The 21,911-nt window shown below is 35.1% G+C and overlaps 1 protein-coding gene across 1 annotated transcript in view; it reads right to left on the bottom strand.

Moving 5' to 3' along the window:
* The window catches only part of LOC145689856 (carboxypeptidase B-like), a 67,059-nt gene that overhangs the window by 8,429 nt on the left and 36,719 nt on the right, over positions 1-21,911 (bottom strand). The window contains exons 5-7 of the mRNA XM_081764121.1: positions 19,837-19,994; positions 16,855-16,945; positions 3,751-3,896 (exon numbers count right to left, since the gene is read on the bottom strand). Coding sequence (XP_081620247.1) covers positions 3,751-3,896; positions 16,855-16,945; positions 19,837-19,994 — 395 coding nt within the window. The remainder of the gene's footprint in view (positions 1-3,750; positions 3,897-16,854; positions 16,946-19,836; positions 19,995-21,911) is intronic.

Below are 21,911 nucleotides of genomic sequence, written 5' to 3' on the forward strand. Positions count from 1 at the left end.
CGTCATTTAAATTTCACCTATAGAACATTGCAATGTAGTCGATTTTATTAATACTCAAAATTAGTTTCCCATACAATCAAACACTGTTTAGATTAAATTATACCACAAGCAAACTGTACTTAGTTAACACTTTGAACGTGGTGACCATTTTCATGCAAAACCTAAGAAATAGAAATGAGTAAGAGGACATATTTGTTACTAATCTATCACTAATTTGATGTTACGTTTAATTTTTTTTGTTTGCAGTTCTTTTCTGCTAAAGATTGTATCTATACAACTTTGCTGTAATTAGGCACTATAGTTTCTGTTTGAAGTTGATAAGTAAATAAGAAAAAATCTGTGAAGCAAATGCGTTATAGACGGTGAAGCGACTTCGTTTGTCCTTTACGAATTTCCCTGATAGCTCTCTGTGTTTATCTATACAAATAAAATTTTGGAGCACCTGGTTTTCTTGAATTATACATAATGAAAGTCAATTATACAATAGTGACTCGTGAATTTAATGACATGAAGACTGCAGATTTTATATAACAAAATAGTTTTTCTTCGTCGTTTGTTACTAGATACTGTAACTTACTTAAATTAAAACGGTATCACTTTAGAAAAGAAAATAGAGTGAATAGGTATGGATCTAGAAAAGGCTTTATTGTGTGTTAAGAAAGACTGTATGTAAAAAAGATAAGGAGATGACGTGAACAAATGCGATATAGAGCCATGATGGTTTAGCGGATAAAGTATTTACCTACCAACGACACAGGCTGAGTTTGGTGTTCGGTGGGGACCAGATTTAGCATTTTGTTTCGTTCTACCCTCGTCCACATGGAGATCAGGGATTGCATAGCCTCTGTCAAATGGGTTCCAGGGAAAACCTGGGGATTAAAGGCAACTAGAGAGTGGTATTGAGGTCATGGAAGTGTAGACCCTGAGCTCCATACGATTCTACACTACATTGGGCATCTCAAATAGGAAGCGTACTTTTATTATTGTCTTAACAAACACATTGATTGCTTAGATTAGTTAGTCTTTCATTGTTATATTACTCAATGCCTGTTATCCTTGAAGGAGGTGTGCCAACGTGCGTGGCTCCAATCCACGGCTCATTAACACGGACCATTGCGCACAAGAGTGTACGTCGTACCCCACACAACATACGTTGAACGTTCTAAAGTAGGCAATTATTGCCGCATTGCCGGGAAAGAGCGATTGATACCTCCCAAACGGTAATATCTGTCTGGTACAGATTATCTAGATTAGCTATTTGTTCCCATAATGTGTGGTGTACCTCTTCCATAAGATGAAGCAGGCAGGACATTAACACTTGCTGAATATTCTTCTGGAAACCTTCGGGACATTTCCCAAATGGATGAATAATGCGTGACCTTGAGCTCGGGAAATGGTACTTCCCCATAGAGTTTGAACGATCTAAGGTAGTCAGGGCCAGGAGCCAGACCCCGTACGTTATCTGGTGTTCTTGGGCTTGGATTCGTTTCTGACGGGCTGTGGTCATACCGGTACAATGGGATTTATTAACATAGAGTCGGGTACCAATTCTGCTTATGCTGGTAGATTCCTATTCGTTACGGGAGACCCCTCGATCAGTAAGTATAACTAATAATCGATAAGCCTCTAAAATCTGCTGGTTAGGAAGTTGGACGTCGAGCCTGAATGGACTTAATCCATCACCCTCCTTCTTGAAGGGTTCTGAGTCAGGCATGGTGCAATAGGAAGCTGAGCGAGAATAGGCGTTCTGGACCAATAAAATGTCAGTGCAATCAGTGCACCAGTCATGACATGTAAGACACGTCTATAAAAATCGGGATCGTCCCAGCCCATAACAGGCAAACTCAGGGTGTACTGCTCACGAGGAACACTCGTTCCGAGTGAAATGTCGTAGGATTTAGTGGGGATGAGATGTGAATATATAAGGATTTCAATTCTACGAGCAACAGTGAATATAAGCAAGAGGAGCTGAAGAATGAAATAGTGCACAGGATTCAGGTGAGATGGTCAAACTAAAGGGAAATCCCAGGTGTATTATATGGCAAGAAAATTGCGATCAAACTCAAGGGAAAAAGCGTATATGACAGCAGTGAGATCGGATATGATGTACTCAACTAGAAACAGTGGCTCCAAAGAAGAAAAAGAAAATAACTAAGATGAAAGTGACAGAAATGAGTATGCTGGGCGTAAGAAAAAAGAATCACATCAGGAATTAATACATAAGGGGATCAACAATGGTTGCAAAATTGGGAATGAAGATGCAGGACTCGAGATTGAGATTGTTTGAAGGAACATGTGTGCTGAGAAGGAACAAACAATGCACATAGAGAAAATTTGTGCAAATGTGAGGCAGCTGGATAGCGGTGAAGAGGCAAACCTAAAAGAAGATGGCGCAATCTACTAGAGGCCTCAGAGAAAAAGAACTGACGGCCGAAATGACTTTAAATATATCATTATGTTGAACTTACTAAGGCAGTCAAAAAGTTCCCGGACTTTGTAGCTCTTTATTACCACAATATAAGTACACATTTACTTAATAATTTTCAAAAGTAGGCACCTTCGAAACACACAAACTTGCTCTACCGCTCCTGCGATTGCTGGAAACCCAGACGAATGTTCTCTTTTGGATCCTCCGCAGTTCAACCGTCACATTGGTTCTCATCGTCTTCTTCGGTGGTGAAGCGGGCAAGTTTGAGGTCAACTTTTCCTTAAGAGTCTTCATCCCGGCGAAATTCAAATACCGCTAATTTTACAGTAATTATGTAATATCTTCAAATAGATAAAAGATAATCGAAATGTGGAACAAGAGCGCCCTAGAGCCTGCTGTGTTATTTTATGTAATAAAATAAAATAAAATAAAATAAAATAAAATAAAATAAAATAAAATAAAATAAAATAAAATAAAATAAAATAAAATAGACAATATCATTTTACATGAGATATCGTTATCACGACTCACTTATCTGCTTTCGATTTCGAGCCATTTTGAAAATTGGCATTTATTTTCGCGTTTCTAAACAGCTGAAAACGGAAAGCCACTAGGTGACTTGTGATAACGGTACCTCACGCAAAATAATATTGTCTAGTGCGCTCTTGTTCCATATTGCAATTATCTTTTATCTATTTGAAGATATCACATAATTACTGTAAAATTAGCGGTATTTTAATTTCGCCGGGATGAAAACTCTTAAAGCATTGTCACCGTAAACTGTTTTAACGCCATGAAAGTCTCTGAAGCTGATTTCCCCAAATTGCATATGAACCTGATGGTTGTGCATTGCTTGAACTACGACATTGTGCCAACTGATCATCAAGCATTCTTCCGTTCAGCTACACTACTTGTATGACCTGTTTACACTTGTCAAATTCATAAGTAGACAACCTAAGGACTGTACTGTAAAAGAGTCAAAGTAATTCCATCACAAATACCAAAACTACAACAACATTCCGGGAACATTTTGACTGCTCTGGTACACCAAAAACAGCGAGAGCATGTGGGAAAAACTGGGGCGGAAAGAGAAAGAGAACTGGGGATAGGATGTATAAGAACTAATTACATAGTAGCCTATATAACTAAAAAGATGAAAGGCAAAAAAAAAAAAAAAAAAAAAAAAAATTACACTAGTAAATATTAACTTCTCGACAATGCTATTATATCCATAACAAGATACAAAACACCAAAATGGTTATCTTCTAAGTTTATTTTCATAAGACTGTCTCGCATTATAATGCAATCGAACCCATATTTACCTGGCCGTAGCTGTGAAATGCAATATAAACTTGTATTGTGTCTGTGTTATTGAGTATAAAATCTCGAAGAGCCTGCGCTTCTGGTTCTGTGAAAGGTGCGGTGCTACGATAAGTTTCACTACAAGGGTTGCTACTGGACGAAACACCTGCGAGAAAAAGAAAGGAATCCATCATTTGCAGAGCTCAAGTTGCAGAATACAGTGTATCAGAAAGGAATTTTCAACTTTGAAAACTCATACTGATTTATTAATTTGTCTTACATTTTGGTGCATTTTAGCAAAATACATCAAGTTTTGACCCACGTCGTACACTAGTTTAGAAACATGTCACTGTACCCAGATAGCAAAAATGACTTGCAACAAACTTGCAGCAGATTTGCAATTCAAGTCTGGCAAACTTGCAGCAGACTTGTGACGCAAGTTTGATGCAAGTTTAATGCAAACTTCCTAGTTGGCGCTCTTCGAACTTGCATAGCACGCCTGCAGTGCAAATGTATGGTAAGATTGCAAAGCAAGTTTCTGCAAGCGGTTTACTTGCACAGCAAGCCTACTGCAAATTGCTACTTGCACTGCAAGTGCACAGCAAGTTAGTGCAGGTTTGACGTAAGTCTCTGCAAGGATACCACTTGCACTGCAAGTTCACAGCAAGTTTGTAGTAAGTCTTCTGCGAGTATATACTTGCATTGCAAGTCTACAAAAGGTCTTCAGCAAGTGAGTGTAGTCAGGGGTGCCCACAAGGGGGGACTATGACGCAAACTGCGTCATTGAAATATTTGGGGGGTTAAAAATCTATATAATGACAACCTAGCCACTCAGTGCCTAATTGGGGATGCAAAGTTGAGTGCAACTAGGCGCCTTCCACTCACCATCTAGAATGAGTGGGACAAACACTGATATTTACTTGCGAGAGGTTTCTCATTTGGGGATAAATTAAATAACAATACGTCCACTTCATTAAAATAAAACACTGTATTTCGTTATGCTTGAGAGTGTACTGTAAGATTTCAGAACGTTAGTAATGACGGATATTAAGATTCATTTTGCCAGACGAGTACAGAAACGGTCAAGTATTGAGCTTTTGAATACTGAATCGGTGCTACACATACCTGGATGAACTGGTGTATTTCCCTCGTTGTTCCGGCGTTGAACTCGGCTCCTTTAATCTGAATCTCCTAGCTGATGAAAGATGAAATGAGCATTGGAGTATGACTCCGTTCCAATGCTACCCTCTGCGTGACGTTCTACGTTGTTAGGATGATTTGGAATATGAAGTATTTTCTCCTCCTGTCATCTGGCTGATTCTCGAATAGAACTTGGTTCTCCAAACTCGAACCAAAGAATGATCACTGTAACTTGATCATAGACTCTACTATAGACTTCCTATCAAATCTCGAAGTACTGTCCACTGTCGAATCTCTACGAACTCTCCAAAGACTGTCTACGAACTCTCTTCCACAGACCGTCTACGAACTCTCTCCAAAGACTCTCCCAAAACCTTCTCGTCCTCCAGTTTTGTTTCGCCTTGTCCAACCTCCGTCGTCTGCTTGTCGTCTGCTGCCGCACGTGCAACACCGTTTTCACATGGAGAGACAAATTCCTTCCATGTGTCAAAACTCAAAATTGCAATCCTCGACACGTTCTGATTTCCCGATTCTAAGCAATTCTCCGAACATCCGTAATCTCATGAAATTCGTGAAATCTTACAGATTCACTTTATACAATTTCTAGAATCTGGCTAATGTGAGGATAGACACATTGTCAACATTTCCTTCCTACATTGCCAGACTCTCAACGATGACATTCTTGTACACATGTGTTTACAATAAACTGCTGACACAAACATTAGCAACTTTGTGCAACTTGCATTTACTCACATATACAACATTTAATTCCCATAACCTCAATAAATGATTTTGTGACATAAACATAAAATAAAATCAAAATATACAAATTACTTTCCTCGAAAATCGAGTCCTGCTACATGGCCCCCCTTAAAAACTTGGTTGCTCCGCAAACCAAATTAGACCTCATAAGAGGGCGATTTTCCATAAACACCCTGTACATGATATATATATTAAATCCATATAAAATAAAATGAAACATGTATTATTATGCAGAATAATTATATAAATAGTAATGAATATTCCTTCACCTAAAATTATTCAAAAATATATTTGAATCTTTAATCTTTTTTTTCCTTAATTCCTATAATTATAAAATACAAAAACTTCAAATGTAATGTAGCAAAGTATATCCTCACGACATCTAGTGAGTTTTCGCAGAACTACTTGCTCATCACATTTGGTCAAGAATGATTGTGCATAATTACATATATGTTAGTTTGCAAGTACTCTTGAATTATCTTCTCTTAGCGACAACGCTTTTAGAGTCTCAAGTTACCAAAAACTTCCACTACTCTGTCTGTCCATACGTGCCAACCAATGAATTTATTGGCCGTATCAGTACTAGATCAACTTCATTTATTTCCACCGCTATGTAAATGGAAATCTAAAACAAAAACTTGTAACATAGTTTGTAAGACATAGTTAGTTAATATATTCACATTTGCACTGTAAAAACTTGAAAATATAATTGTTTTATTTTCATCAAAATTTTATTCACTGACATTTTAGCATGAACGAAAATATAATCTAGCCGCAGGGCGTTGGATATCCTGTAGATACTTCCAGTATAGTTACTGCAAGATCAACAGTTTTCAATCAAGTGCGTCAAGGTTAACCTAACTTCTATTTCCTGCCTTTCTGTTCGCGCGTCACTGTTGACTGGATAACATCGAGTGTTAATCTTCCGTAGCAATTATTACGTTATTAGTTTTAAAACACTATAATTTATAATACCACGATATCACACGTAGTATGTAACTGCTTTTATCCGTGTCGAATGTTTATTGAGATTCACTACAATTGTTCCAATTCTTGATGTTTACTTTCGGGATTTCGTGCGGGATCTCATGCACTGCAGTAGTGTAACCGATATTCAAGGCTCATACTAGTACTCAACCTTTACTCTACCAATCTGGCATATCCGTTTGTGATTAAAATATTTAAAATGTGATATATTAAAATTAATAAAATATTATTAAGTGATATAATGTTTAAAAGTGAAAATGTTATTGGTTAATACGTGATATATACTTAAATGGATATAATTACTTTATGGACATTACACAGGATTACACAATGGACTATTTACTGGATTATCTATATGGGTAAGTACAAAATTTACACGCGAATATATATTTAATTACTATGACTATTTACTTATTCATAACCTATAATTATTATTATCCCTAACATTTGTTAACTGCATACAAAAATTGATTGCGATTCAGAGAAAATGATGGATTTTACATTTCCTTAAAATCCTGAAGGCTTTGGTTGTTAAATACGGCAGCCTGACTTGCCGTATCATCTCAATCAAAATTTGGCTACAGCTAGCACATTTATTATTATCTATATACATGATTTTACAAAATCTGACCGATTTTCAAAATTTTAAAACTTGATTCTTCTCCATACTTGCATTTGATAGAACTATCGTGACGTGATTCCTTTTTTTTCATCAAAATTGAAGACGTGACTATTTATTCTCCTAGATCATAACCATAGACTACTTATTTATTATATTATTTATTTATTTGCCTAATTACGTTGTCTAGGATGGCCATTTCCATAACAATTTCACTAGGTCAACAATTCATTCTATTATTTACTACTATTAATCTTCTTATCATATACTTATTAACTTATTACTCTATACTTATTTCTACATTAAAATATTAAATTATTAAATTATTTTAACAATGCCGACAGGGCCTATAGCGTGTGAGAAGGATTACTTTCGAAGAAAGTCTAAAACTACTTCATATTTCCAACTCGAATAAGTACTAAATCTGTTCAGGGCTTCTCGTGTACAGTAAAATCCTCTGCATGTCCCCGATAACATTTCTCTTTTTTTTCCACTATTCTTCTTGCGCTTTATTCATTTATTTCTATCTACTTCTTATATTCTCTTGGAGTACTCTTAGCGCTAACTCATGCATAAATATTCATCTATAAATCTATTCGTCGATGCATGCTTTATTCTATAAACTCATTATTTACTTCTATCTTCTTACTCTTATTTACTTATTAAACATTATTCATTATTTATTATTTCTCTCTTCTTCTCTCTATCTACATTTATTATTAATTCTAGTCTATGTTATAAATCTACTGATGGTTATTTCTTTACGTCTTACGTCTTTAATTGTTTACATTCTAAATCTATCTTCCACCAACATGTCCTTCTTCTCAATACTCACATTCCGAAAACCAACTCTTTTCCTCTTTCTTTCTTACTAACACAAATGAACCGATTAATCTAGACAATTCTTACATTATAACTAGAAGAATATAACTATATTCTATTTTCCTATATTCTAAATGTACTACTAACATCTTTTTCTCTTCTGACTATCCTAGCATTCCCTAGAATATCGAATGAATTACTCGCTAATTATTACTATCTTAATTTTAATCTTACGCTAAGGGACTGGCTAAAAATGAAGGATATCTCCACCAAAAAAAAAAATGCACGGCTTTACACGTGATGTACGAGTCAACTCCTGTGTCTCTTTTCAACAATCACGGAAGACTTATGTTGCACAATAAATAAAATATTCTCGTCGACGTTCGGTAATCGCCCAATTTTAACTCGACGAGAATGGGATTTCCTTCCTGATTAGAGTTTCCCCTAATGAAAGGTTTGCCTAATTATCAGGGTTTCTTAATTTTAACTTATGTCTAGATTAAATCTACTTCAATTGCATCATTCATTTCTTGTTTTTTTTTCATTCTTGCCTTTTCTTACATCTAAAATCCTAATGCAAAAACTAATCACAAAATCATTCATATTTCATTTTCTTTATTTTGCTTTTCTTTTCTCCATAGTCTTTCCTACTTTTATTCTTTTTATTACGTCACTATAAAATTACATTAAAACTATATGCCATAAAGACATAATTCAAAAACCAATAGACAGTCAAATTTTATTTCTTAAAACTATAATTATATCACTAATTATACTCCTATCATGCTTACTTCTACACTTATTTTACTAATTTAACTGATCACCAAACTAATAAACTGGAATATGTGTACACTAAAATATATCCTATATCTATATGTCCCTTTAAATACTAGTAACAATATTATTTACAAAATTCCTACTCTCTTAGTCATCTTTAGGCTGATAACCAAGGTGTCCTCTCCTTGAAAAATGTTGCGAATGCAGTTAAATCCAATAAAGATTTATCACTCGCTACAACTATTCTTGCTTGTTTTTCGTACTGTGCTAATGTTGTTACAAAGTCAGAAATTCTGACAGCCTGAGTACAATTAAATTTAAGCCTAAATCTTTCTAACCATCTATTTACTATGTCTTGACTAGCACCATTTGAGAACAACGCACATATTTTATACTTAATCGGATCCTCTTTCACTGCGAAAAATACAGCGTTTCTAATCAACGTATTGGTTTCAGCTATTCCTGTTAAAACTGACAAATAATGCCTTCGGAAACCTAATTCTACCAAATCCTCTATACTAAAATTTCTCTCCGAGAACTCTATTAAATAATAATGCTTATATGCGTAACCTAAGACATTACATCTAAATACTTGTTCTTTGTTATTGCTATACGTTGGAGCATATTCTGTGAAGTGTTTTAGTACTCCTAGGTCTAAACAATAATATCTAGACTTAGAAAACATAGACACTGGCTTTCCATTGTCTTTTAACACTGGGTAGTGAACCCTGTGATTATTCTTAAGTGATAGCATTGTAAGATATTAGTACTATTTTCTACAAATTGAACACTAAATAGTTTACTTTCAAGATTAATATAGGTTATATTTATTCTTTTACACAGTAACTGCTTTGTATTTGTTATTCTCCCTACTCTGCTCGTTACCTTGAAACGGAGCAAATAATTCGAGCGGCACTCGACGTGAAAATGCACAATCGTGTGCCGTCGTGTCTAATCGGCCACACTCGTGTTTAATCGCTTGAGCCACAATCTGCGTTCGCTCAGCATATCCTGTCTGATTCATGCATCCCGTTCTGTGTATTCAGAACGTACCAACAAACTTATTTCACTACTTTTCTTTTCTCTTATTATTATTACTCTACACTTGTAATATATTATCACTATATGTGTTACTATTATTAACCTGACGATTATAAAACAAACTACCATGAAATTACTACGTTTGTCGACCGTAATACGTTATTTAATTTAAAATATCACTGAAACACATTCCTATTATACAAACGAGAATCGAACTCAGTCGTTACACTTATTATACTGTTATACATAATCGAAGTGAGGGAGGGATGGGTGGGTTTCATGTACAAATATATAAGTTACTAATTTAACATACTTCACCATTAATGGGCGGGTAGGGAGGGTTTTTAAATTTACTATTGTTTAAATTTACAAACGCTTAAACTTATTTTCTGAAAAATACCCCGATTATTTCTGCCATGGGTGGGAAGGGAGGGTTTTAAATTTACTTACTGAGATGTGATCCCAGCTCTACACCATGGGAGGGATTTAATCGTATCTACTGGGATCGTTACTACGGCGTAAGCCACCAGCGTCTCCAACATGCTGTCTAATTACTAGGATCGCTACAATAGTCAAAATGACCTCACAGCATCTCCACTATGACAACCTCCAAAATGAGGATAAATTAAATACTGAAATCGTAAACTTCATTACAATAAAACACTGTATTTCGTTATGCTTGAGAGTGTACTGTAAGATTTCAGAACGTTAGTAATGACGGATATTAAGATTCATTTTGCCAGACGAGTACAGAAACGGTCAAGTATTGAGCTTTTGAATACTGAATCGGTGCTACACATACCTGGATGAACTGGTGTATTTCCCTCGTTGTTCCGGCGTTGAACTCGGCTCCTTTAATCTGAATCTCCTAGCTGATGAAAGATGAAATGAGCATTGGAGTATGACTCCGTTCCAATGCTACCCTCTGCGTGACGTTCTACGTTGTTAGGATGATTTGGAATATGAAGTATTTTCTCCTCCTGTCATCTGGCTGATTCTCGAATAGAACTTGGTTCTCCAAACTCGAACCAAAGAATGATCACTGTAACTTGATCATAGACTCTACTATAGACTTCCTATCAAATCTCGAAGTACTGTCCACTGTCGAATCTCTACGAACTCTCCAAAGACTGTCTACGAACTCTCTTCCACAGACCGTCTACGAACTCTCTCCAAAGACTCTCCCAAAACCTTCTCGTCCTCCAGTTTTGTTTCGCCTTGTCCAACCTCCGTCGTCTGCTTGTCGTCTGCTGCCGCACGTGCAACACCGTTTTCACATGGAGAGACAAATTCCTTCCATGTGTCAAAACTCAAAATTGCAATCCTCGACACGTTCTGATTTCCCGATTCTAAGCAATTCTCCGAACATCCGTAATCTCATGAAATTCGTGAAATCTTACAGATTCACTTTATACAATTTCTAGAATCTGGCTAATGTGAGGATAGACACATTGTCAACATTTCCTTCCTACATTGCCAGACTCTCAACGATGACATTCTTGTACACATGTGTTTACAATAAACTGCTGACACAAACATTAGCAACTTTGTGCAACTTGCATTTACTCACATATACAACATTTAATTCCCATAACCTCAATAAATGATTTTGTGACATAAACATAAAATAAAATCAAAATATACAAATTACTTTCCTCGAAAATCGAGTCCTGCTACAATAAATATGTTTGAGGAGGTGTAAACATTAATCGAAAAGTTTTTTTTTTCATGGAAGAACACCTACGGATAGACAGGTGCGTCATGGACATGAGGGGGGGGGGGGCACCACTGGTGTAGTAAGTCTTCTGTAGGTATATGCTTGCATTGCATTGCATGGCTTTTACAAACCGAACATTTACTGTATACTATCAATCACACAGTATATTTTTCTCAACAACTTTGTCAAACAATACACGTTTAAAATACAAATTATCTCTACATACTGGATGCTTACGTAATTATCTTAATTATCCACTTGTTTTAATGCTTCACACACTTCGCACCTACTACAAATGGCGGCCTGGCGGGGAGATTTCTAAGATTAGACTTTTGTGCCACCTGTTGGTAGAAACTAGAACTGACACACTTGCTACAAAGTTGCAGCAAGCCTCCGAGGCAAGTAAAATCTAGCAAGTGAAAATCAAATTACGACATTTGCGGGTAACTCTTTCAAAACGCCTGCAGCAGGTGTACAGTGCACGGAAAGTCTAGCAAGTTAAAATCAAATATAGTGAAAGACTTTATGCAAACCAACATGCTATTGGTGCAAGCGCTAGCGGCAGTTGCATGAAAGATGGCTGCCTTTACTGGTCCCGAACGTTCTAGCTGTGAGTTTTGGTTTGAAGAATCTAAGTCTGCGTCAACTGTGCAACGTAATTTTCTTACAAAATATGGTAAAGATCCTCCCACTAAGCCTACTATTTATCAGTGGCATAAGTATTTTATTGAAATTGGATGTTTTGGTAAGACACAACAAATATTCAGGTCGTCCCCGTATGTCTGAAGACATTGTAGAGCAGAAATCGGCTTCGGACGGGATATGTTTCACATCACCAATGGAAGCAACATTGTATATCTTTGTATATAACGTTAAAAAAAATTGATGCATTTTGCTATAAAATAATACAAAAATGTCCGCAAGCTAAATAAATAAAATGAATATGAGTTTTCAAAGTTATATAGTCCTTTTTGTGCTAGGGGGCGCGGTGACTCAGTGGTAGAGCGTTCACCTCCGGTGCTTGGGGTCCCTGGTTCGATCCCAGCTCGCGCCGTGTGGACTTTGTGGTGGACAAACACCGTGCTCGTGGGTTTTCTCGGGGTTCTCCCGTTTCCTCCCACTTTCTTCACTCATTATCACCGTCTCCTTTAGCCTAACTGGCATAACCGTGGGACGTTAAAGATTGCATTTCATTTTTTTCCTTTTTGTGGTACTGCTGCAGTCGTCACTATTTATCTTTGAAAATTTGTCTTTGAAGAAAGTGATTTTGCCATAATAATTTAGTTATAAGCAGGATAAAATAAGTAAAATGCCACACTAAAATAATACTATATAATATATTACTAATAATAGACAATACTTCAGATTGGCGTGAATTAAAGAGAAAGATAACAAGCCCAAGCTATTGTTCATCGAAAGATTCTTAAACTTTCATTAATTTTCCATTAGTCGCATGAGTTAAATTTCCATTAGTCGCATGAGTATCAGATTGAGTATCATATGCGTATTTATTTGCCACCAATCATTAACTTTTGCATTACTACGTCATGACCTTTTAATTAGTTCTCTCTCTTTCTTTTCTTACAACAAACCAGCGATGCCAATCCCTGGGAAAAATCCCATATTACAAATTATAACGAGAATATTTATATATCTATATTTCTATATTATTATTAAATAATATTATCGGCAAGACTTTTTATAAGATATTATAATCTTACGGTTCCTTTTATTTCCAAAAGATGACTCCTTGAAACCATTACATCACAAAATATTTGTCTTCATAACAACCATACCTTCTTGACAACCTATTATATACAGTATATCCATGACAACCTAATCAACAAACTTTTTCTTTTTCAATATATATATATTTCTGCTCACTTATTGCGCCTCTGATTATATTCATAAAACAGGTACAGATTGATAATATTATTTTACATCGTTATAAAATTACATATTACATATTTAATATTAGGCCTAATATTTATATTTATTATTTGGTTTTTTGAAAATATTGAAATTCCACAAATACAGTTCCCTAGTATCTTATGAAAAGTGCTTTGTAAAGAAAGAAAAGAATTAGCGAACCCTATTCACGGTTGTCAACTGTACAGGTTTCACCTGTATTGTACGCGTTTAACAACTCAGATACAGGTGTACGGATTGCTATTCAAAATGTACTGGTGAACTAATATTTTTCTGAAAATTTACTGAAATCTGAACTAATGGTAAAAAGTAACTTTCACATGTCCTGCAACGAATTATACTCTTAAGTAAAAAAAGAATCCTATTGTGTTAAAAGGTGCTAAAAATTGAAAACGAGGTAAGTTTAAGTTTGTTCAGAAATAAATGTTAATTACAGTTTCAAATGAACCCTATTTTGTTTCTCTAACAAATATTGCTAAACATAGATTTAAAAAAAAAAAAAAAAAAAAAACATACATGGGTGTGTTTAACTGAAATAAGGTTCTAATTTAACGAAATTGAATTTAGAGGATTCAAGCTGTGAATGTAGCCCTGACCCTATTGCGAACCCAGGCACTGCAGACAACACCTGAAGATCTGGTAATCCTACGGTTGTCCAATATACAATATTTCCATATTCACATAGAATTTTGTAAATTCTGAGTTACGAAAAAAATACTTTTTACGAAAAGAAAATAATTTTCTAAAATCAATACGAAGTTACTATTATTTTTTCTTCAACACCTAGGCTGAAATTCTTTTCATGGTTTAACAACATTTCTTCTATGGAATGTTATGAGTATTGTTGCTATGTTGTTCGATGGTATAGGGCTTACAACTAATCCTTCCATGTGGAAACAAGTCATGACACGATTGTCCAACGAAGTTAATCAACGAAAGTCAGTATGATTTAACCACTCTGCAAGTATAGATATATTTTTTCAATGTTGATTTTGAAAGTATGATTAAATTTCAGAGATATTTTTTTTTAAAAAATCCAAATTGGAGCATTCGGGAAAAGGAGCATATTACATTCGGGAAAAGGCTAACTTAAAAATGTTAAATTTATCGTAAAACTGTGATTTTTTTTTTTTAAATATCGGCAAAATTTAGAGCACATGCTCACCCGGAAGATATAAATCGTCTTTATTTCTTTTTTCTTTTCTTTTTTCTACAATTTTTTAGTCTTCTGAATTGCAAATTTTCCACGATATTACGACTTGAAGAAAGCATTTTGTATTTTTTTCGTCCTACCCTATTGCACATCCAGAAAAAAAAAAAAAACGCTGTCATAGGTAGTATTACATAATTCAAATAAATTTGGACTCTAAAAACGCTATGGTATGTAAATACCATTTTAAAGACACTATGATCTTACCTTAGTTGTGTTCTGTTTCTATATTTTGTTTATTTATAATTTCAGTCAGTTGTAAACTCAAGCATCTTCATTCCAGCAGTTGGAAAGTATGGTTGGAAAATTGCAAAAAGTAAAATATATTAATATTTTTTTCTTTTCTTTCTTTCTTTCTTTCTTTTCTTTTCTTTCTTTCTTTTTTTTTGTTTCACATTATAGTGTTCCTAGATCATGTGGCTAATTTGTGAAACTTATAATTAATTAACTTTTATAATAAAATAACTACATGCATTACTGTTTGTTAAAAAATCGTCCACATAGTCCATTTTTTATTTATTTAAATTATCTCTGTCTGTATTGAAATCTGGATCTCTGGCTAGAATAAAACATGATTAAAATGTATTCCTTGCAGTAAGTAGGTCTAATAATGATTCTTGTAGAATGTGTATTCACAAACAAATTAAATGTCGACTAAAAGCAGGAATTCGTGTTATTATTCAGTTCAAAATCTCTTGTCATCTCGAATTCTATCGAGAAATTTGAAACTTAAAATATATAAAATTACAATCATGCCTGTAGTTCTTAATGGTTACGAAACATGGTCGCTTACTTTGAGGGAAGAACGCAGACTGAAAGTATTTGAGAACAAGATCCTGAGACGAATATTCGGACCCAAAAGGAACGGGAATGGGAAAGGACGGAAACTTCATAACGAGAAACTACATAATTTATAGTAGGTTTATCAAACATTGTTAGGGTCATCAAATCTAGGAGGGGAGAGGTGGGCAGGTCATGTAGCCAGGATGGAAGGAAGTAGAAACGCTTTCGAAGTCTTAACTGGAAATCCAATCGGAAAACGACCATTAGGAAGACCTAGGCGCAAATGGGAGGACAATATTAAGATGGATCTCGCAGGAATAAGAGTACAAAGTCAGTGGAGAGGTTTCGTGAACGCGGCGTTGAACCTTCGGGTTTTATAGGCCATGGAGTTAGTTTGTTAGTAGAATATGTATATCATTTGCATTTTGTTTGTACTGTTTAAAATGTTTAGGTAATCTAAAAATACTAATGCGTCTCTAATGTATCACCTAATGTATTTTCAGATCTCCAATGTGAAGGGGATCGCGGGGGACGTCATCCCCCACTTCCAAAAATATCAATAGCGTCCCTCCACTTCCTAAAAAAATAAAATGGGGAAAGATAGACACGGGAGACGGCGAAACGTCATGCGTCCCACTACCTTTTCAGATCCACTTTCACCCCTGCTCCAATGTATTTCCTTATTCTTGTTCTCTTGTTGCGTTTCGTTACACTAATATAAGTAGTTTTTGACATCTACATGTAACTTCATAGGCTCCTGATCGTTTCTTTTGGTTTACAATACAGTATTTGTACCCAATTAATGTTTTTTTTTTCTGTATTAAATTTCTTCTCTAAGCTCATCCCACCTTTTCAAAATATTTGAGTGAATACCTTAAAGACAATAAGAAATATCAGAAAAGCAGAAAGCGGGCCAAACAATTTCTACAAAACGATATTATGTGAACTTGTGTCGGAACTGATTATTTATTTATTTATGGAATAAATATAGTTAAGTACAAACTGTATCTATATATTGCTGTTTGGATTCTCCTAACAGTGGCACAGATATACCTAAAAGTGATGCATATGTCACTTGTAAAAAAAAATAAAATAAAAATAAAGTTAAAAATAAAAATAAAAATAAAAATAAAAATAAAAATAAAAATAAAAGTAGATAAACCAATATGAAATCTATTGCTTTTGTTTGAGAACAATGTTCCCCAGTTTCCACACTGAAAAACCGCCCATAAGAAGAAATCTTGTTCTTTGGAATAATTTTGTGCAGCCTATCACGTTACATGTAATTACATTTCTTTCACAACATGGTATGCAGAAAAGGAATTGAAACCACTTACCTCCCCATTCATAGCCGAAATTACGATTTAAATCAACTCCTCTGCAACGATATCCAGAATTTAGTGCACGGTTCTTCCTCCAAAAACGATCCTAAATATCAAAGAACAATATTAGTATTTTTTAACACCATGAAATAAACAAAAATTTTATACGCAGTACACACGATAGTCAAATATTATGAACCAAGGCAATAAAACAATTGATCTTTGATTTTCTCCTGATCAGTATTAAGAACTGGCATTAAACAACATATGATTAATATAACATTTTTTTTTTTTTTTTTTTTTTAGTTTGGGCAAGTCTCTACCTTGTACATGCTCCTCTGGACGAGTTTTGATATGTATAAAATTACTGACGTGAGAGCGAGGTGAACGTTTTCTGTCGATGAGAATGCGATTAAGGGAAGAGGAGTTAAAAGATATTAGGATTAATAATATGTGAAATGGAACGTTGCAATAAAATAATTCTTTAACACATTGAATATGGAGGCATGATTAACAAATCAAATACATAGAAACATATATATATATAACTCTCTCTCCATGCAGGCACGTAGCCATGATTTCGTGAACGGGGGGGGGGGGGGGTCCATGACATGAAATACTATGGTCATCACACCAGAGGCTCGATCATTATAAACTATTTTGCTGAAACATATATTGGTTCGTTTAGCCAGAATTTCGTAACGAGGAGGGGACATGAAATTCTGAAGGCCCAGGAGCTTGATCAATCTAAACTAGTTTGCTATCAACATATATTGGTTTGTTAGGACAATAAAATTAGGATATGTTGGCAAGTATTTTAATAACAAACTATGAAGAAATCTCGAGCAAAATAATAATAATAATAATAATAATAATAATAATAATAATAATAATAATAATAATAATAATAATAATAATAATAATAATAATAAAGAACGTATTGAAGATTTCACAATATTTACGTCCTTCCTCCGTTTATTCAAATATAACAATTTTCCTTTCATTATGACCTCAACTATTATAAAAAGTACATATTCACTATTATAAAACTACATACTCAATAATGTCTTGTAAACTATTTTACAATATCTGCGTTCCTTTCCCTGTTGAATCAAATGCTAACAGAACTTTCTACACAAATTTTTGTTTTTATTATTCCGCCAACTACTGTCGGTTCCAAGTGACAGATTAAAGGAGCAGTAGAAAATTTTTCTTGAAATAACATGTTTGATACTGCAAGGATGCGATGACGAAACATTATGATAAAAAATGTCCACGCTGGTACTAAACGGCACTATGCTTTCGGAAGCTTAAAATCTTCCTGACTAGCAGAAGAAATTCTGAGAATTCCATAACTTTTCTTGAAATTTCAAATTCCCTGACTCTTCCAGGATATCTCGCTTACCTCACCACCATGTATTGCAAATAATACAAATCTCCTCATAAGAAAGAGTAACCAAAAGCTTTCTGTAGTTTTTTTTTTTTTTTTAATTTTTAACATTGATCTTTCTTTTTCTCATTTCATTTTGTTTAATCCTTCCTTAATTTTTTCATTTCTGGTCTTGAAGGGGGGAGGGAGTCCGGACCCCCCTTGGCTACGTGCCTGCTCCATGTAAAGTATTGAAGTTTGATAGATTATTTTAGACATTCTATTATATGATATTAGAATTACCATCGTTGACAGAAACATGCCATTCGTTAATTTAACTTGTCAAAGTTTAACAATAGCTAATTAATTTCCTCTTGAATAGTTTATTCTTGCTTCATTCTGCCATAATCTGCTATGCAGACCAACACATATATTAAATATAGAACACTTAAATGATCAACACACTTAAATGACTTCCCCATTCTACCTACAAGCACTACACTGACTAATTAAGTGAGATTCCTATCACTGTTTGGCGAGCGGTTCTGCTGTGCTACGTGACTCTTACGTCAGCGCAACGACTTCATTCAAAACGTAGCGAGTAATCATAATGGTTTGGTTTGCCGAGTGTATAAAATCAAAGTATATTGAAAATTCGCAAATGGGAACTTTAACACGGTAGGCTGGAAGAAGTACATAGACGAGCAATGTTTTGACACTCTGTGCTAAAGGACATGCTCTGCATAGGGTAACACTTTTACTCCCGAGCTTATATACAAATTCCAGCTTTCCTAGTTTAGTGCATGTATAGAGTAGTAGGGAAAAAAAGTAGACATATGAAATATATGGCAAATAAGTTTATAAATACTCCGTTTTAAGATGAATGCAAAATTTATTGGTATTATTGGGAAGAAATGCTGTAATATTGCCGTACTGACTCGGAGTTTGTCTGTTAACATTAATAAAGTTATTGTCAGTTCTGCTCAGTCATAGACTTATAATTCAAAGTGTTAATTTATCTTAGCTTCGGGTAGGAATAGGAAAGGCAATTTTTTAGAAGTCTGGAAGAAACACTGCCTCTATGTCGGCGAGATGGCTTGGAAGCGAAGGTTTTTTTCTTCCTTTTTTCAACGATATGTTTATACAAGCGTAGCAAAACATGATATTAGTATCGAATCCATAATTTTTGGAGTCACTGAGATGAATAGTAGCACTCTAGATGCCATCTAGGGCAAAGTTCAGCCCCTATCAGAATGGGGCAACAGATGAAAAGGGATGAAAAACAAATGTCCAAAATGACCGAGACTAGTGACGAACCTATAGTTTTCGGGACCACTAAGCTGGTTGGTTATAGTTTCAATTACATTTAAACCCAAGTTTAGTTAAGAACGTGAATGACACCTGGCAAGGAAATTGGTACGGGCAACGCCAAAAGCGTTGCTTGTGGTTTATTTCACTTAATCCTTACTTCTCACAGACTAGACTGGTTAGTACAATATTCTGTCAAATAAAAATAACCCCCACTTGGCAAAACGAGACTTTGAGAAACGTTGCCCTTGTGTTTTTGTTTTTATCCTCAAAAACCGTTGCAGCTTTGGAAATAATAAGGTGAATCAGTAATTGCTTACATTTGTCCAAGTGTAGGAGTAACCATCTGGATTGAGGACCGGGATAAAATACCAATCCACGGCATCTGCTATTTCTTGGTTTGACGCATAATTCTCAATCACTTGATATATGGCGTACAACACCACTGCAGGAGCTATCCATTCACGAGCGTGAATTCCTGAAATATATATTTTATATATGTGTTAGAACAAAACAATTCTACAATAAGTATATAAAAATGATCATTAAAAGTATTTGTATGATTCTTATGTAGATAGACACTAAAATCACTAAAAAGAATATATTTAGCTTTCAAGACTCGAACGGATTGTCGTCAGAAGATAGAGAAGAGAGCGTTTGCGGATCGTGAGCCAAAATTATGATGGTTTGGATTCGTAACACACATGTAGAAATAAGATTAATGTATACCGCAGAATTTGAAACATATACAATCTTCTGGCATCTGATTTAGAAAATGCATTTATGCAAATTCGCTCACTGTGGAGTTTAAAATATTTATTACACCCTCCAAGTCGCCCCTAGATAAACTTTTCGAAAGGGTAACGTGGCTAGATTTTTTTTTGTATTTAAAAACTGTGCATTCATCCTATATCATGTATATCGTTAGCTAATCAAGAGAACTAAACGGAAAGAAATTACTTATTATTTCATTTATTACACCCTTTGCGACACAAGCTATTGATAAATCCTTGTAGTCTAAATGTGATGGCAAGTAATCTCTAACCATTCCAAGATTACAGTGAGAATGTTAAGAGCGGCATAGCAGTACTGTATATGAGCAGTAAATGCATACAGAGTTCGTCAAAAAAATTTATACACTGTTTTAATGGAGGAAAAGCCCATAGAATGATCATAAAGTCCCGTTATTCGCTATGCATATATCGCAGTACAAAAGCCATAAACGTTTATTTCTGGAGTGAAGAAACCCCACATATTTATGAAGAACTTGAACACAACTCACCACATGTCATGATCTGGGCTGCAATGTCTGCAATCCACTTGGTAGGTCCATATTTCTTTGACGGTGCTGTGAATCACATTGCGTATCTCACTGTCACGTGATTGGTCTATTCCATATCTGCAAGATCGAGGACTGCTTGGTCCTGTATGGTTTCAGCATGATGGAGCACCAGCCCATTATTCTAGTGCCGTTATAGAATATCTCAACGAGGCATTTCCTGATAAATGGATTGGACGTGATTCTGCCCTTTGTCTGCAACTTTGGAGGGGCCACCCCGAAGTCCAGATATGTCATCTTGCGACAAAGCATTTTGGGGTTTCGTAAAACAAAAGGTTGGTGCCACACGTTAAGAGACAGTTGACGAAGTTAAGGATGCTGTTCGACGTGCAATTACTGCTTAGGAACGTTGAGGAAAATTTCACATCGCATATGGAGTAAGGAAGCATAAATTACTCTGTTATGAAAACGATGGTGCACATGCAGACACACTGGAATAAATAGTAAAGAATAGTCATACTACTTACTATTCTTTACTAGCCCACTACCATACCCCGTATGTCACAAATTATAGTTCTTAAGAATTCCGACGTCTGCTGAGGAAACACCAATGCTAATTCAATTTCAAAAACGATACACAGATACCATCAATTAACTTGTGTATTCAATTTTTAACGGACATGAAACAGTAAAAATCAAAAATAAGTTGTCACGTGTCTCAACTTATTTCCAAATTTCCATTTTTAAGAGAGGAAAAAGGGGAATTTCTACATTTTTGTGCCACAGTAAAATTGATGTTATCTGTTGCTTGTGATCCCATCACGGGAAAATGGCTTACTCCTTTGAATGAATTTTAATACATAATTAGTGCCAAGCTCGAGCTAGTTTTTATCATGGCAGTTTGATCAAAGGGCGTATCCTAAGGGAGTGGGCACAGATGTAACTAGAGGAACGTAGACAAATCTAAAATACCGTTGGACTCCATGTAAGCCTAAGGTTTCTTTTAATTCTCAGAAGTAAAGGATCATGTCCCCTAGCAATGTATCTTAGTTACGAAAGTAGAGGAAGAGGGCTCAAAATTCATGCTGAAAATAGGGTACATTGTAGATTTTTACC

The sequence above is a fragment of the Thermobia domestica genome, chromosome 7, assembly GCF_964235325.1.
Source record: "Thermobia domestica chromosome 7, izTheDome1.hap1.1, whole genome shotgun sequence".
NCBI classification, from domain to species: Eukaryota; Metazoa; Arthropoda; class Insecta; order Zygentoma; family Lepismatidae; genus Thermobia; species Thermobia domestica.